Consider the following 17,985-nt stretch of genomic DNA (forward strand, 5'->3'; position numbering starts at 1 on the left):
AATATAGTAGAGCATTGTGATGCATGTGAAAACCCAAATTTAGTTTCTAAATCTTCACCGCCATCCTCACAAACCAATAATGCACAATGATTCTTACCTCGATCATTGGATAAAAGTTTCTCATCCAAACTACTAGTTGGTGTATATAAATTTTCCAGGCATGCAAGAACTTTTTTTGAAAAACCGAACTCACTATCTCTATTTTGGCATGAATAATCCAAATTGCTGTCATGAAGAGATTCACCAACTTTCTCTTTTGTTGGGTTAAAATCTTCAAGATCGAGATATTCATCATAGATGGGTGGTGAAGTCCAATCATTTTCAATGTGATCCTCATGCTCAATTTCTAACTCAAAAGGAAACAAATCACTTACCTTCATGTTTGAATCCCCATTGAATTCAATAGGTTCTTTGACCTCCAAATCAAACTCTTTAATGTCCTCAAGTTTGTATGCCTTTGTACAAGTGCCTCTTGCAACTGCAAGCCAATCTTGGAATCTTGGTGTTCCAATCTTCCACAAGCGATTCTTTGACCTTTGAGATGAATGACATTGATGCTTCAATTGCCTCTCCTGCTCGGTCTCATGATAAGAAAAACCCGCTTCTTGATCCACCATGCTTCCTACGAGCTTCTTGGCGTTCAATTAGCAAGGAAAGTTTCTCAACTTGTCTTCGAAGTTCAACTATTTCAACATCACGAATGTCTCTTTCCCGAGTCGGAGACACTTCACCACGTCCCCCACGTCGGCCTCGTCCACGACCAGCCATCACGAAAGGGTGCTATAGGTTTTGCTCTGATACCAAAACTGATACAGGAAAAATCACAACGGAAGAACTCAGCTCTCTAAGAGATGAGTTTTTGTTAGATTCTGCTCACCACTCCAAGGAATCCACCAAGAAGATAAGAGCGAAAATCGCCACTCTAGGAATCCACCTAAGAGATAAGAGTTTGAATACAAATGGGAAGAACTTCTTCTCCAATTTGAATATTATTTCTGATAATGATCAAGTCTGCCTACAATTGAAAAGAGAACTGTCTTTTATAGGATGAGGGAGAGAAAACAGAAAGACTAATTATTCAAACTAGAAACTAAAGATAGCTATATTTAGCTATTGACTGCAGCTTCACCAAGGTTCCTTAATTCCAAGGTCTGGGAACTCCATATCTGAATTAAATGTTCCTTGGAACTCAGTTCTTTCAATCAATGCTTCTAATCCTCTGTGATGTCCAGATTCAAAGTTTTCCTCGTTATCAGAGAGACTCCTCGAAATGCCAAATGATTAAATGGAGTTACCCCCCTATGCACTACATCGCCCCTTTATATCATATCAACAAAAGACTCAACAGAGCTGCTACTAATCACATATATTACAACAGTCCAAACTTATCAAACTATCTTGTAGTACTCACGATCCCGGCACCATACATTCTAGGGTTGATTTGTGGGCACTCATTCATTGTAGGATTCTAAACTCAATCACCTACAGTTGTATGTATAAAAAGGCAACCTATTAATTGGGTGAAAAAAAAACACAAATTTTTTATCAATCTCATATTCTCTTGGGATCAATTATACTTCATTGAAATTTAATAAAGTTCACCCATTGTCATTTTTTGTTTACAACACCACTTTTTTTTTTTTTTAGAAGAATATAACTGGTTACAAGTTGTCTAGGAGCACGTCTTGAGTAAACCAGAGAGGCAAAAAAAAAAAAAATTGCATGGTTTATGTCTAAAGCTTGAAGTGGACCCCCAGTTAAAGAATATGTAACTTATTCCATTTGTTTATTGAACAACTTGTTCCAAATATTGAACATAATAGAGAAAATTCGCTGCATGTCGATATTAGACCTAACCTGATGTGAGGCTAACAAAACAGTCGCCTCAAGTCCACCCTATTTTTTTATCTTATTATAACATGCAAAGGGTCATTTTTCATGGTCACCTCATACCTCTACAATGTCATGCATGTCCGGCCATTGCAGCATGTTTAATGTCTTCAATAATGAACCTCTGCAAGAATTGATCGAAAATCTCAAACAGACTGCTTGCACCAGCTATAAACAGGTACTTTCAAAATACATATACAACTTGTATTTGCCCCATGATAAAGGTAATACAATTCCTTATCAATGGGAAAATAACAAGTTTGTTATTAGGGAAAACAACAAAATGCTAACTATAATGCTTGAATTAACAAGCGCCTGACAATCACGAGAAGCTGATTATTCTCACTTCTCTTATTGAACCCAAATGAACTTGGAGCCTCGTCTTAGCTAGTGCCCATGTGACTATACTAAATTATCTCCCAGTATGTCTCTCCAATCTTGACTAATTAATTTTCCTCTGGTCTTTCTTAAGTTTTTGGCTAGCTAGTTTAGCGAATCTGATATCTGGCTAGACTATCGTGCTGTGTTACCTGTTGGCTATGTTTTGCCTTTGCTTAGTGTTAGGGGCCGCACTTGTAATGTTGCAAGCAACCTTGTCTAGGGTCATTAGTCAAGCCTTTGGTTGGTTTGCTTGTGTGCTAGGGATGTTTTGGTAATATATAAATTATGTAATTTATTTTATTTAGCATTTAGTCTCCTCGGCCTTTTTCATGTTTCCTCTTGCTCTGTTCATGTAAGGCCGATATGCACTTTAGGGAGGGGTTCCTAGTCGGCATTGTTTGGACTACGGAACTAGTATAGGTAAGCACATGTACTTTTGTCTCCCTTACCGTCTTACCATCAATAAAAGAGAAATTATTCAATCATCTATGTCCCGTGAGATTGCACCTTGATCTTTCCTTTCGATTACTCATTTGTTTTTCATGGTTTCCAAACATTTATATAATTGCGTTCTTGCTTGCCGCTAGCACATTTTTAATATCGTGTGGTTTTCATTGTTCCTTGCAAGGTACTCACTTGGTTGACTTGCTTACTTGCAAGTGCCGCGCGGTCCTCTTGGCGCATTGCAAAGTTGGCCCATGACAGTTGGTATCAGGCCATCTCCAACCGAAAGGGCTAAAAATAGCCTTGGGGCTAAATTTTAGCCTTAAATTTTATACTATTCATCGATGTGATATCAACCGTCTCCAACCCGTCAAGGCTAAATTATAGCCTTAAAATATATTTTAACATTTTGGATATGTTATATATATATATATATATATTCTTATTTTTTATCAGCTTTATACTTATAGTAATTGAAATCATTTTTATAATTAAAAATATTTTTTCGGTTGTATTTTTTTTAAGATAATCAAAAATATTTTTAGCTGATTTTGAAATGGAATAAAACTAATTTCAAAATTGAATAAATCTAATTTTGAAATGAAATAAAGTTGAATTCAAAATGGTGTTAGCTCAGTTGTTAGAGCACCCACTATCTAATGACGAAGTCAAGGGTTTGAGTCACCATGGGGGAAGGAGTGAAATCCTTTGATCCTCTTTGTAATGAAAAAAAAAAAATTTGAAATGAAATAAAGTTGAATTCAAAATGGAATCATATTTTCAATATTTATTTTATTCATGACAAAAACATTTAAAAAGGAACACAACAAAGTAAGAAAATGTAAACACTTGTCAGTGACAACCCTGACAATTATTAAAATCACAAATTGAAGGCTTTGAAATTCAACCACATAAGAAAGAAGGTTGAGGTGATATGTATTTATAGTGTAAATTAAAAAAAAAAAAAAAAACCCAACGCCTACATGACGTCAACAACTAGCAGTTGCTGACGTCATGCACATGTCACGCAGCATTACCATAGGTGGGCCTCCCATTTCTGATCCATTTGGCCCTAAGGGCTAAAAGGCTACTTTGAAAGCTAAATTTGCCCCTTTCTTTAGCCTTTTGGCCCTCAATTTTATCACTTTAGCCCTAAGTTGTTTGGGTTGGAGACCAAAAGGGCTAAAATATAGTCTTTTAGCACTTTAAACCAAGGGGTTGGATAAGGCCTCAGAGCCAACTCGGCTCAAGAAAGCTCACTATGATGACATGCAAAATGACAAACCAACAAAGATTCGATTGGTATGACCAACAACTCGGAGAACTTGCAGGGGTGTCGGACAGATTGATTGATATCACTAATATGTTGGACCGCGTCGACCTAGATGGGTTGGCGGCGCGGATGACAGAGATGAAGAGCCTAAAGGACCGAGTTGTGGCCCTTGAAAAATGTGAAGCTTGAGGAAGCGGAAGGGAGAGAGATGAGGAAGAAGCTCCCGTTCCGAACGAGCAAATGGGGGCGATGAGTGATGCCCTTGACACACTCCAGGTGACCGTGCACAATATGGCAGAAGATGTCTGAGCCACCATTGATGCTTTCAGGAACGAGCTAGTGGAGATGAATACTAAGCTCAACCTAACCATCTGTGCGATGGAAAACCAACCTGTGACGGACTACAAGAAGCTAAAGATACTGGAACCTCAAGCTTTTGGAGGGGCACAAGATGCTAAAGAGCTTGAGAATTACTTATTTGATATGGAGCAATACTTCCGAGTAATGAAGCTAGACTCGGAAGAGGTGAAGGTGAACATGGCGACAATGTATTTGTCAGGAGATGCTAAACTATGGTGGAGGACCAAGTACAATGACATTCAAAGAGGAGTATGCACCATTGACACTTAGGAGGATCTTAAGAAGTAGCTCAAAGCTCAATTCTTCCCCGAGAATGTAGAATACATTGCCAGACGGCAACTAAGGGAGCTCAAGCACACCAATAACATCTGAGACTTTGTGAACAAGTTCTTTGTGCTCATGCTTGACATCCCGAACATGTCAAAGAAGGATCGATTGTTCTATTTCCTTGAAGTTTTAAAGCCAAGGGCGAGGACAGAACTTCAGCGACAAAGGGTCCAAGATTTGGCCTCTGCCCAAGTTGCTGCTGAAAGGTTGACGGACTACACATTTGAAGAGAACTCTACTAAGAAGACTCAGCCTTTTTCGAATGCAAATGTCAACAAAAATATAAGGCTTGGACAGAGTAGAAGTGGGGGAGCGGAGTCCAAATTTTCCAACTCAAGAAGAGGGGACAGGAGAGCAGCGAATGCGAGGGACACGGCAACGTCCAAGCCTGCTGCCTCGATAGGGGTCTTCACCCCTCGGCCTTTTAATCCCTCAAGCTATGCTCCAAAGCCACTAGCATGGTTCTTATGCAGAGGACCCCATAGAGTGAATGAATGTCCTCACAAGACTGCCCTCTCTGCCCTACAGGCTCATATTCAATTGAAAGAAATGAAGGATCAGCAAGAGCCAGAGGAGGAACCTGGTCACATGGGAGCTTTGTGATTCTTGGGTGCGGTGGGGAAGCAACCACAATCACCTAAAAAGTCCCAAACTAAAGGCTTGATATTCGTAGATGATAGTATTAATGGGATAGTAGCCAAGAGCGTGATGATTGACACAAGGGCCACTCATAACTTTGTGTCAGAAACTGAAGCAAAGAGGTTAGGGCTGAAGTTGGAGAAGGATGTCGGCCACATGAAAGCCGTGAATTCTAAGGCCTCGCCTACAACTGGACTAGCTCGAGGGGTATCACTCAAGTTGGGTCACTGGCAAGGGAAGATAGACCTCGTAGTTGTTCAGATGGACGACTTTGATGTCATATTATGGATGAAGTTCTTGTTGGTGAACAAAGCTATTCCCATTCCTAGTGCCCAACACTTGCTCATTATGGGAGAAAGGCCGTGTGTGGTTCCAGCAAGAATCGAATAACCAAGTGAACCTCGTCTCTTGTCAGCCTTCCAATTCAAGAAAGGCGTGAATCGTCATGAGCCTACCTATGTAGCACTTCCCCTAATAAGGGATGAGACGAAAGGAGAAGTGATTCCGAAGGAGATTGAGGGGGTATTGGAGAGCTATGTAGATGTGATGCCACCTGAACTTCCCAAAGACTTACCCCCAAGGAGGAGTGTGGACCATGAGATCGAACTGCTTCCGGGGGCTAAACCACCTGCAAAGGCCCCTTATCGAATGGCTCCCCCAGAACTGGTGGAACTTTGAAAACAGCTCGAAGACCTGCTCAAGGCAGGATTCATTAGGCCTTCTAAAGCCCCCTTTGGTGAGCCCGTGCTATTTCAAAAGAAGCACGATGCAAGTTGGAGATTGCGTGTGGACTCTCAACAAAGTAACGGTGCACAATAAGTACCCAATTCCTTTAATTGCAGATCTGTTTGACAAACTTAGTGGTGCCAAGTATTTCACAAAGCTAGACCTCCGCTCGGGGTACCATCAAGTTCGCATCGCAGAAGTCGATGAACCCAGGACCACGTGCATCACCCGTTATGACGCCTTTGAGTTCCTGGTGATGACATTCGGGTTGACCAACGCGGCAGCCACATTATGCACTTTGATTAACCAAGTCTTCCACGAGTACTTAGACAAGTTCGTGGTGGTATATCTGGATGACATTGTGGTGTACAGCTCTACCCTAGAGGAACATGTAGAGTACCTGAAGCTGGTGTTCCAATGGTTGCAGGACAATCAGTTGTATGTCAAGCGCAAAAAGTGCTCATTCGCACAAGTGACCATCAAGTTTATAGGTCACGTTATTGAAAGGGGTCAAATTAGGATGGATATGGAGAAAGTAGAAGCCATAAAGGAGTGGCGAAACCCCCAGAATGTGAAAGAGCTACGTTCTTTTCTTGAGCTGGCTAATTACTACCGACATTTCATTGAGAACTACTCAAAGAAGACAACCCCCTTAACTGAGCTGTTGAAGAAGGAAGAGACATGGGATTGGAGTAGTTATTATGAGAAGGCCTTTTAAGATTTGAAGAAAGCCGTGATGGAAGATCCGGTCCTTGCCTTACCTGATCTGAATCAGCCATTTGAAGTCTAGACATATGTGTCTGACTTCGCCTTTGGAGGGGTCTTGCTGCAACGGGGGCACCCTGTTGCGTATGAAAGTCATAAACTCTTGGAAGCTGAGGATGTGGCTAGCAGTAATTCACTGCTTGAGGATGTGGCGACACTATTTGTTGGGGTCAAATTTCCTTGTGAAGACATACAATTCTGCCGCTAGCCACTTTCTGACCCTGTCAAAGTTAACTCCAAAGCAAGCTCTATGGCAAGAATTTCTCGCAGAGTTTGACTTCCAATTCAAACACAAGGCTGGGCACACAAACCAAGTTGCTGCTGCTCTAAGTCGCAAGGCCGACCTTGCCACCCTCAAGGTGTTGGCCGCTTTGTCGAGTAGTATCATTGCCATAGACATCAAGTAACGTATCAAGGAGAGTTTGGAGAAGGATCGCGTGGCACAGTCCCTCATAAAAATGGTGATGGAAGGGAAGAGCCGTTGGTTTTGGATGGAGGATGGCATATTGATGGTCAAAGGAGGACGAGTGTTTGTTCTGCGAGCTGACGGACTAAGAAGAATGCTCATGAGGGAGTGTCACGACACCAGGTCACCCTGGATGGTAGAGAACCCACACACTTCTGAAGCAGGGTTACTATTGGCCCCAGATGAGGGACGATGTCACAGAATACACCAAGACTTGCTTAACCTGCCAGCAAGACAAAATTGAGCGTCAAAAGACTCCAGGGCTATTGGAACCACTGTCTATTCCGACTCGCCCGTGGGAGAGTGTCTCCCTTGACTTTATTACTAACCTCCCGAAGGTAGGGGACTTATTAGGCATCCTGGTGGTGGTTGACAGGTTTTTGAAGTATGCCACCTTTGTGCCAACCCCAAAGTATTGCTCGGCGGAAGACACAGCCAGCCTCTTCTTCAAGCATGTGGTGAAGTATTAGGGTGTGCCCCAGAACATTGTCAGCGACTGGGACACTAGATTCACAGGAACATTCTGGACCGAGATATTCAAGCTGCTCGGGTCTGAGCTCAACATATCTTCAAGTTATCACCCACAGACTGATAGGCAAACAGAAAGGTTCAACGGGATGGTGGAGGAATACTTGCGCCATTTCGTTCATGCCAATCAACAGAATTGGGCGCAATTGCTAGTTGTTGCACAATTTTGTTTGAACTCGAAGAAGAGCTCATCCACCAACAAGAGTGCTTTTGAAATTATCACTGGCCAACAGCCTCTCTTGCCTCATACTGTGCAAGAAGTCTACAAAGGGGCGAATCCGCGTGCTTTCAACTTCACAAAAGAGTGGAAGACCAACGCCGAGATTGCTCAAGCCTACCTAGAGAAAGCGGCAGGGACAATGAAGAAGTGGGCAGATCAAGCCGCAAGCCCAGGGAGTTTAAGGCAGGAGACATGGTCCTTGTCAAGCTACTCCCGGAACAACTCAGGTTCCTGCGCTCCAGAGACAAGCGACTGTTCAGGAAGTATGAATGACCACTCCCCATCATTTCTAAAGTAGGGAAATGCTCCTACAAAGTCGATATTCCAGCCTGGATGAGAGTTCACCCCGTCTTCCACGTCAGCAACCTCAAGCAGCACCAGCTAGACCGTGAAGATCAAGCACGCAACCAGCCTGTTTGAGAGCACGTCGACATCAGACCACCCAAGCCGAAAGAAGTGGAGGAGATCCTAGCAGAGAGAGTGATCAGAGTGTCAAAGTGCCCATGCCAGCAGTTCTTAGTCAAGTGGAAGGGTCATGGAGATGAAAAAACCAGTTGGGAGAACGCTGAAGCCCTGAAGAAGACGTTCCTGCAGAAGATTGAAGACTTCAAGACCAAAGTCGTCGTTAAGAGCGCCGACAGCTTAAGTGGGGGAGGATGTTAGGGGCCGCATTTGTAATGCCGCAAGCAACCTTATCCAAGGTCATTAGTCAAGCCTTTGGTTGGTTTGCTTTTGTGCTAGGGATGTTTTGGTAATTTATAAATTATGTAATTTATTTTATTTAGCATTTAGTCTCCTGCCATGTTCGTGTTTCCTCCTGCCATGTTCGTGTAAGGCTGATATGCTCTTTAGGGAAGGGTTCCTAGTCTGCATAGTTTGGACTACGGAACTAGTATAGGTAAGCACATGTACTTTTGCCTTCCTTACCGTCTTACCATCAATAAAAGAGGAATTATTCAATCATCTGTGTCCCGTAAGATTGCTCCTTGATCTTTCCTTTCGATTACTCATTTGGTTGCCAAACATTTATATAATTGCATTCTTACTTGCTGCTAGCACCTTTTTAATATCGTGTGGTTTTCATTGTTCCTTGCAAGGTACTCACTTGGCCAACTTGCTCACTTGCAAGTGCCGCGCGGTCCTCTTGGCGCATTGCAAAGTTGGCCCATGACACTTAGCATTTGTTTTGTGTATTCCTTTGGTTGGCATTGTTGATTATTGTGGTGCTGATCGATATCGCATTGCTTTGCCATCTAAATGGAAAGTTCGTCAACATTTTATGTTTGTTCAAGCTTCCTCTTTTTTTTTTTTTTTGTAAGGTCCAAGTGTCAACTATCAATTAGCAATCTTAAACTAATGATTTGACCCCAATTCGAAAACAATCTAAAAAGAACTTGATCAATATTATCATATTCTTTTTGTTTTGCAAAAAATAGTATACATACAATTCAGGCCAAGCCACGGCCGCTCATGACTCTAATGTATATATTTTATATGTTACTATATTATACTATACAATTTTTATCTTGAACTCTCATGACTATTGGTTAATATTTTTTTTTTATGAATTCTCGTAAAAATGAGGAAAAATTTATTGAAAGAAAGAAAAAGATTACAAACTTGCAATAAGCACTAAACTTAATGCATATGAGGATCGCAATGAGAAGACATCAGTGAAAACGAAAATAAATATATATATATATATATATATATATATATATATCCCTATTACAAGCTTGAACTCTCATAACTATTGATTAAGGATCCTATTATATACTATACACTCTTTTCTTTTTTTAGCAAACTACATATACCCCCTTGATAGGATTTCAAAACACAAAAAACTCCACAACATTTGGTTTTGAACGTTTAAGGATAAAAGTTTACACTTAAGGACAGTATGCTCTCCATTTGCCACATATCATGAGTTAATTTACTTTTTTACCTTTAACTACTTATTTTGACTTGTAATCCCTTTATAAATATTAAATCTTACAAATAAGGACAATCTGCTCTCCACTTGCCACATGTCATGAGTTAATTAAGTTTTTTACCCTTAATTACTCCTTTTGACTTCTAATCCCTTTATATTACTTTTTTTTTCGAGAATAATCCCTTTATGTTACTTTTTTTTTTCTCCTGAGAATAATCCGTTTATGTTTCTCTTTTTTTTTTTTTGAGAATAATCTGTTTATATTACTTTTTTTCTTCTGAGAATAATCCATTTATGTTACTTCTCAAAAGCAAAAACAAAAAACAAAAAAAAAAATCTTTCTTCTACACGTTGCTAAGAGAAAGAATCTCAGACCTCACTCTTCTACTACTCTCATCTCATCGCCTAATCCTACTATTGCACTCGTCCAATCCTGCTACTGCACTCATACTCGTCAAGTTCTGCTACTGTACTTGTACTCGTGTCCAGTTCTGCTACTCATGTTCTGCTACTGCACTCATCATCGCCTAATCCTGTTACTACACTCGCTGCACTCATACTCGTCCAGTTCTGCTACTCGTGTTCTGCTACTGCACTCATCATCTCCTAATCCTGTTACTGCACTCGCTGCACTCATACTCGTCCAGTTCTACTACTCGTGTTCTGCTACTGCACTCGTCATCTCCTAATCCTGTTACTACTGCACTCGTCCAATCCTGCTACTGCACTCGCTGCACTCGTCCAATCTTGCTACTCGTGTTCTGCTACTGCACTTGTCATCGCCTAATCCTGTTACTGGACCCGTCCAATCTGCTACTGCACTCGCTGCACTCATACTCGTCCAGTTCTGCTACTGCACTTGTACTCGTGTTCTGCTACTGCACTCGTGATCGCTTAATCCAGCTATTGCACTCGTCCAATCTCGCTACTGCACACGCTGCACTCATACTCGTCTAGTTCTGCTACTGCACTTGTACTCTTGTCCTGCTACTGCACTCGTCATCACTTAATTCTGCTACTACACTCGTCCAATCCTGCTACTGCACTTTTTCCTACATGCCGAAGCTTTTCTTCTCACTGGTTTTGTTTGATTATTTCTTGTGTCATCACCCTTTTGCACCTCCACACAGTAGCCAATTTGAACCATAAACAATGAATATCATATCATTAACATAAACCATAAACTATAAAGTAGCAGATCAATTCAATTTGAACATTAGCAGATCATATCATTGACAATAACTGATCATATCAAAGTAAACCACACAACCTTAGTGATACTAAATTCATGAATATGGTCCTCATGTATATCAAAGTAAACTACAGAACCTTTGTTACGCCCCAAATCAAATTTTTCATGTTTAGTTGTTATTAAACGAGGAATGATGATTTTCTATACAATTTATTTAAGTTTTGATATTTTAGGGGGCCATAAAATTTGACTTTTTGACCGGGTCAAAATTTAAAAAGTTTTTCTTCATGAAAGTCATAGAGGACGTTAAACTGAGCGGGTGCATATTTAGTTCGTAAAAATCGGAATTCGTATGCAAAAGTTATAAGCGAAATACGAAATTACTGTTCATGGTAATTAGGAAAGTTACTGTGGGTAGGTCAGAAACCTACCCAGCCACTTTTCTCTCTCTTCTTTCCCCGATCTCTCTCTCTCTTCCTCTCTCTCCCCCGCGTTGGCTTTCTCCCATTTTTCCTTGATTTCTCAGGCATCCGGCAACCAAACGGTGCGCCACCACCCATAAAAGAACCGTCTCTTTCACCTCTACACGTTGGTACCCGTGGGTCACGGCCATTTCGCCAGAAAACCATCAATTTTGGCTAAAACCGTCACTATAGCAGTTGTGTTCTCTGGCAAAATTCTCCATTTTTCAGCCACTTAAGGAAGTGAAACCGGTCCTATTAGGAGCGTCTCGAGTCACTGATTATCTTCCCTCAAAGATTCTAGCTGAAATTCTCACTGTGGAAGGAGAATTTGAAGGATTTCCAAATCGGTGAGTTTGGAAATTGATGAAACTTGGTTTAGGTTTGGGTATTGGACAGTGGCAGTGCTGTAAATTATGATGAAACTCGAGTATTTTAGTCATTTGCCATTAAAATTGAGAATCATTCTTTATTTATTTGGCTTTTGGGCTTGGCCTCATGTCCTTATTTGTATAAATCTTTTTGCAAGTAGGTTTTCTGTGTTTACATCTTTGGTCATGTGTTACTATGTAATTTTCTATTCTTTTTTTTGTTTTTGTCGAGAAGATTATCTACCATTGGTCAGCTAGAAACCCTATGATATTCTTGGTACTATACATTGTAAGAAGGACTAGATAGTTGACACTAAAGAACAATATGGTAAGTAATACAATGCAAAGAAAAAATAAATATATGGTATGTGAACATTTCATTACATACAAACGTAGTTCATTGAAACAACAATTAAATAATTAAGACTAGTAATTTTAATTGCAGCACAATGATTTATGCTAAGAATAACAAATTAAACAGATTCAAAAACAAAACAAATGCATGTATACACTTCTCACGGAACTTGGGAAGAAGGATCAACACCATTTGCAAATTGCACGAACATGTTAGCATGTTTAGTGAACAGAGAAAGAGCATCATAAGACGAACCACCTTGTTCCAAAGCTTTTGCACCACTGAATTTAAGATTCTTGGCTCTATCTCTCAATGCAAAACCTTCTTCTCCCTCCATAATTTTCCTCACCATTTCCTCTATCTCTTCTCTCTTCACCACGTTCTTCCATGGGGGTATCTTTGACCGAACCGCCACCCCTAGCTCCTCTGTCAACAACGTAGCATTCAACCTCTGCTCAGCGTAGAGCGGCCAAGCGATCATTGGTACTCCATTGGTGATGCTTTCAAGGGTTGAGTTCCACCCGCAATGTGTCAAAAACCCTCCGACCGATGGATGAGCCAAGACATCCACTTGTGGAGCCCACAAAGGGATGACAAACCCAATGTCCTTGGTTCGACCCATAAACCCCTTGGGCAAGTACTTAGTTAGATTGTCATCCTCGCCATTGTGATTCCCTGCAGTGAAAAATGTTTCATTGGCAGATGATATGATAGGTGGCCGAATGACCCAAACGAACCTCTGTTGACTCATCTCCAAACCCCAAGCTAGCTCAACCATTTGTTCATACGACAGGGCCCCACCGCTTCCGAAGGACACGTAAATCACAGTTTCATTGGGTTGCTTATCTAGCCAATCAAACACATCACCCCTCGGGATGGAAGACACATTGGGCCTCATCAATGGCCCAATTGGAAAGATCGGCACTTTCACAAATCTGCCCAAAAAGTTCTCATCTCTTAGTGCTGCTAGAGACTTGGGCTCCAATTCTTCCCATATGTTTATCAAAATTCCATCACCCTTTGGGATTCCTCTTCCCATCAGCATGTGCTCGTCATATTGCTGATTACTCCAGTCTAGCAAAGCATCAACTATATCAAGTTCTGGGAATAATTTTCTACATCCAGGAATTTCTAGTGGATCTTTGAGGTCAACAAATTTACCCTTGACTTGCTCATCTAGTGTTGGAGAATAAATCATTACAGAAAGGAACCATGCATTGGAAGCAATGTACACATACTTTGGAATCCCAAACTCCTCGGCAATGGGCAAAGATTCGGTGCCGAATAGGTCCACGATGAGCATGGTGGGGCAACGATGACGAAAGTTGATCATGTCGTGTAAGGCGGCACGAAACGTGGGTCGTACTTGTCGCATCATTTCTGTGAGGCGTGTGACGACGACAGCATCAGGTTCGACAAGGCCAGAAATATCAGGTGATGGGAGCTTGATGATGTCCAGACTATGTGGGAAGGCAGATGCGTCGAGGAGTTCAGATTCGGCCTTGGAAGTGTGCAATGGGACGACGAAGATTGTGACAGTGAAGTTTTGGTGGGTGACGAGTCGTTTCCCGAGCTCAAGGACAGGGATGATATGGCCCATACCTGGGCTGCAAAGTAGTGCAGCATGTTGGTTTGTGATCTCCATGGAAATATGAGGTAAGGTAGAAAGGAATCGAAGAGAGAATTATAAGTTATAACTAGCTAGTTCTGCTTAGCTCAACGTGTATATGTTATGAGATGCAGGTGGATTAAATAGAGAGGCGCATGGATCAGTAACCATCTCAAATTTTCCAAAAAATGCAGCTATTTATGTTAGTTTTATTAATACTCTTTAATTATATTAATGCATCATTAAAAAGACGCATTTAAAAGACTAAGGCCCATTTTGAGATGCAGGTGGGTGAAAAGCGTGCATATGTTATGACATGCGCATGGACTAGCACCCACCTCAAATTTTCCAAAAAATATATCCAGCTATTTATGTTAGTTTTATTAATACTCATTAATTATATTAATGCAATCATTGAAAAGTCCCAGGCCAGTTCTATATACATGTGAGAATAATTAGTGGTCAAATAAATCAGTTGTTAAAATATGGATTAAATATTGTTTAGTCCTTAAATTTTTGCCCAAAAAACACTTCAGCCCATAACCTTCTAATTTCACACGTTTAGTCCTTATACTCTCAAATTTTTGACCAATAGGTCCCTTCTGTTACTCTCCGTCCAAAACCTCCGTTAAAATGCTGACGTGGCAATCATTCCACACCAAAATTCCATTATGCCCTCAAATACTCTTTTTTTTTTTTTTTGCCTTTTCTTTGTTTTTGTATTTGTTTTGTTTTTTTTTGTTTTTGTATCTCTTCTTCTTCCGGCTCCACGAAATTTCTAGTCAAGGGCTACTTCACAGGCATCAGCACTTCAACGTCAGCCAAGTCTTCTGTTCCGCACCAATCCTTCCTCCACCAGATCAGAGTATCGGACCTCAGACTCGCCTCGATCCTCAACCCAGCCTCAAGCTGCAAATCATATTAGAAACATTTTAGAGCATCAAAACCAGAACGGAATCACACTTGCAATCACTAAAAGCTTAAACACTTTAATAAGAACATTAACTAAAAGAATGAACTCCCAAATTTCCATTACAGACATCACTTATTAAGACCAATACCATAGCCCATCTAAGTCACCAAAATTTGAGAAAAATGCACTCCCAATTTTAGTTCAAATTTCCATTTGAACAGATAGAGAGAGAGAGAGTCGAAGAGTAGAGCGATGGTCAACAATTCACTTCTCTTTAGGTAACTTTAATTCTCTTCTCCTCGAATTCAATCAAGTTCTAAATCCCTTCACTCTTTTTCCCATCCAATTCGTTTCTCCACATTCAACAATTCACGATCACGACCAAGTCATAATCCTTTCAACTCCACCTGCGAGTTTGCTCCCCTTCGAAACCACGGCTTATCCATTAAGGCTACCGCCACAACCGGCGGTTCTTCCGTTACTCCGGCCAAGCAGTCATGGCAACATCAGCGGTTAGGGTGTGGGGTTTGGAGGATCTGAAGGAACTAGTTCTGAGGGTGGTGGAGACAAGTTTGATTCGACCTCCACCATTTTATACCCACTCTGATGACAGGGATTTGACAGAAGAAGTTGAAGGTGAAGTTCTCTCGTGCGGCGGCAAGAACCGGAGCGAATTGGAAAGGGAAAAAAAGCGATCTGACAGAGTTGGCAGAAGGAAGAGAGCTGAGGACGACATCGAAGAATGGCCAAGGGTATCGTCGAAGGGCTCGGAGGCGGAAAACCACGTCATTGTGGTTGTGGGTCAGGCACCGAGAAAACAAAAAAAAGATAAACAGAAAAAAAAATTAAAAAGAAAAAAAAATTGAAACAAGGGTATAATAGACATTTTGACGCGGAATGATTGCCACGTCAGGAATTTAACAAAGGTTTTGGACAAAGAGTACCTATCGGTCCAAAATTTGAGAGTACAAGAACTAAATGTGTGAAATTAGAAGGTCAGGGACTAAAGTGTTTTTTGGGCAAAAGTTCAGGGACTAAACAGTATTCAATACTTAAAATAATTAGCAGTCAAATAAGTTAGTGAAGAGTTTGGTGAACTATGTTGAAGTGTTGTGGTCATAAAAAGTAGTTTTGATGTATTTGGTAAATTTTAATGTAAAAACTATATGGCTCTTGAAATTTCAAAATGACCAACATATACATTAGGCTATTACGCCTATTAGTTCAATTTGGAGATTAAATTTGTTGGTTTATTTGTGAATCTTATTTGATTTTCAGATCGATCCAAATTGATTTGGGTCGAATTATCGGCGTACCAAAATTTTGGCTCGTACCGAGCATTAGATTCGGCTCGGTTATGGTATGAGAATTTTTCATACCTTCAGTATACGGTATACCGACCGAATTGTACACATACGTATGTATATACATAATAGTATGCAAAACATAATGATTTTGTAAACCTCTCACCTCTTACAAAGCAACTCAAATCTTTACCACAAGACCATGACTTGCTCTTGCTATGATATATACAAAGTTTATATTTATACCTTCATATAAAATTTAAATAAAACAAAACAAACATAGAGGATTCATTAATCATCATATTCATCCTCATCTCTCCTCAAGTCCTCATCTCTTTCTTCCAGCTTTCATCCTCTTCTTTCTTCTATTTCTTCCCTCTATTATTTTTCTCTTTCACCATCATCATCATCATATCACATCACGATCACCATCATCATCATTATCATCATAATCCTTATCCAGTGGCGTCATCAAATCCTCCTTAGATATCCAAACACTCCATCTCTACCTCCATTATCAAAAGGAAGAATCTCAGTTTCCACTTCACTCCCATCAACCCACCTCGAATCACTCTCACTTCTTAACGCCACTCTATCACTCCCACATCAATTGGATGTCTGCAAATTGATCGATCATTCTTGATTTTTCATCAGATATCTTCTTAGGGTTTCGATGCGGTTATCGACAGATATCAAACTGAGATCTCGGTTGCCGACTAGTCGGTATACCGATTATATCAAACGGTAACGATTTGAAAAATTGGCTACTGACAAAGGTTGGTTCGGCAGGCGGTTGACTAGAAACTGCCTTGGTTTAGTACCGAATCTAGCCCTACTTTCCATTTTCACTTCCAGACTGCTGCACGGGAAGGTGATTCGTTGAGGAGTTTAGATTCGATCTTGGAAGTGTGTGATGGGACCACTGGAGGACCCAGTATGTGCCAACTGGGGGCTTGTGTCGTCACTAGCCTTTCTCTCTAATGCAATTAATAGATAATTAACACTGTTAGCACACAAAAGTTTGCGCAATTATTAACTTTTAAGCCCCCAGCCCCCCACACAACCCAATCTCTTTTGGTTAAAATAGAGTCTTCAGCCGACTAACCCATGTTAAAGTATTCAATACAATACTTATAATTAATTTAATTGAAAAATATAATCTATAATTGTTTTTTTCCCCAATAAAATGAGATTGTTTTTTACATATTGGTTTGTCAATTGAAATGTTATTAATATTCAAAATTTAAATGTGGTGTTTAACTACTAATTACTTCTATTATGTTTTTTTTTTTTCATTATGCCCTGGTATAAATAGAATCCTGAGTTTGCCACTGGATGGGACAACAAAGATTGTGACAATGAAGTTTTGGTGGGTGACTAGTCGTTTCTTGAGCTCAAGGACAGGGATGAGACGGCCCAAACCTGGGCTGCAGAGTAATGCTGCATGCTGGTTTGTGATCTCCATGGAATTGATGGAAATAGACTAGCTAATAGAGTTAAGGTCAAAGGAGAAATCAAAGAAACAAATTAATGTGAGCTACAAAGGTTATAGCTAGCTAGCTCAGCGTGCATGTGTTATGAGATGCAGGTGGGTTAAATAGGGTTTTGGCTGCTGTATACAAAAAAAAAAAAAAAAAAAAAGGTACTAGCACATTCTAGTCTAGGGTTTAGATTTTAAAACTTAAAATTTATGTGAACAGTACTACAATAGAATGTCTTTTTAGCGACCAAATTTTTTACAAGAAATTTATTTTCCTTAGTAAATGTCACTTTTTACGAGGAATATTTCAATTCCTCACTAAATGTCATTCGATTTTTTGCGAGAAAC

General features: G+C 40.4%; 1 protein-coding gene across 1 annotated transcript; it reads right to left on the bottom strand.

Annotated features, from left to right (window-relative positions):
- Positions 1-12,491: 12,491 nt before the first annotated feature.
- LOC112184805 (anthocyanidin 3-O-glucosyltransferase 5) lies at positions 12,492-13,976 on the bottom strand. Its single transcript, XM_024323041.2, has one exon. The coding sequence runs from the start codon at positions 13,974-13,976 to the stop codon at positions 12,492-12,494; it is 1,485 nt and encodes a 494-aa protein (XP_024178809.1).
- Between the last annotated feature and the right edge of the window lie 4,009 nt (positions 13,977-17,985).

The sequence above is a fragment of the Rosa chinensis genome, chromosome 2 (genome assembly GCF_002994745.2).
Source record: "Rosa chinensis cultivar Old Blush chromosome 2, RchiOBHm-V2, whole genome shotgun sequence".
Taxonomy (NCBI): domain Eukaryota; kingdom Viridiplantae; phylum Streptophyta; class Magnoliopsida; order Rosales; family Rosaceae; genus Rosa; species Rosa chinensis.

Excerpts from the sequence above, each read along its gene's own strand:
- LOC112184805 (XM_024323041.2), bottom strand. The coding sequence starts at position 13,976 with ATGGAGATCACAAACCAACATGCTGCACTACTTTGCAGCCCAGGTATG.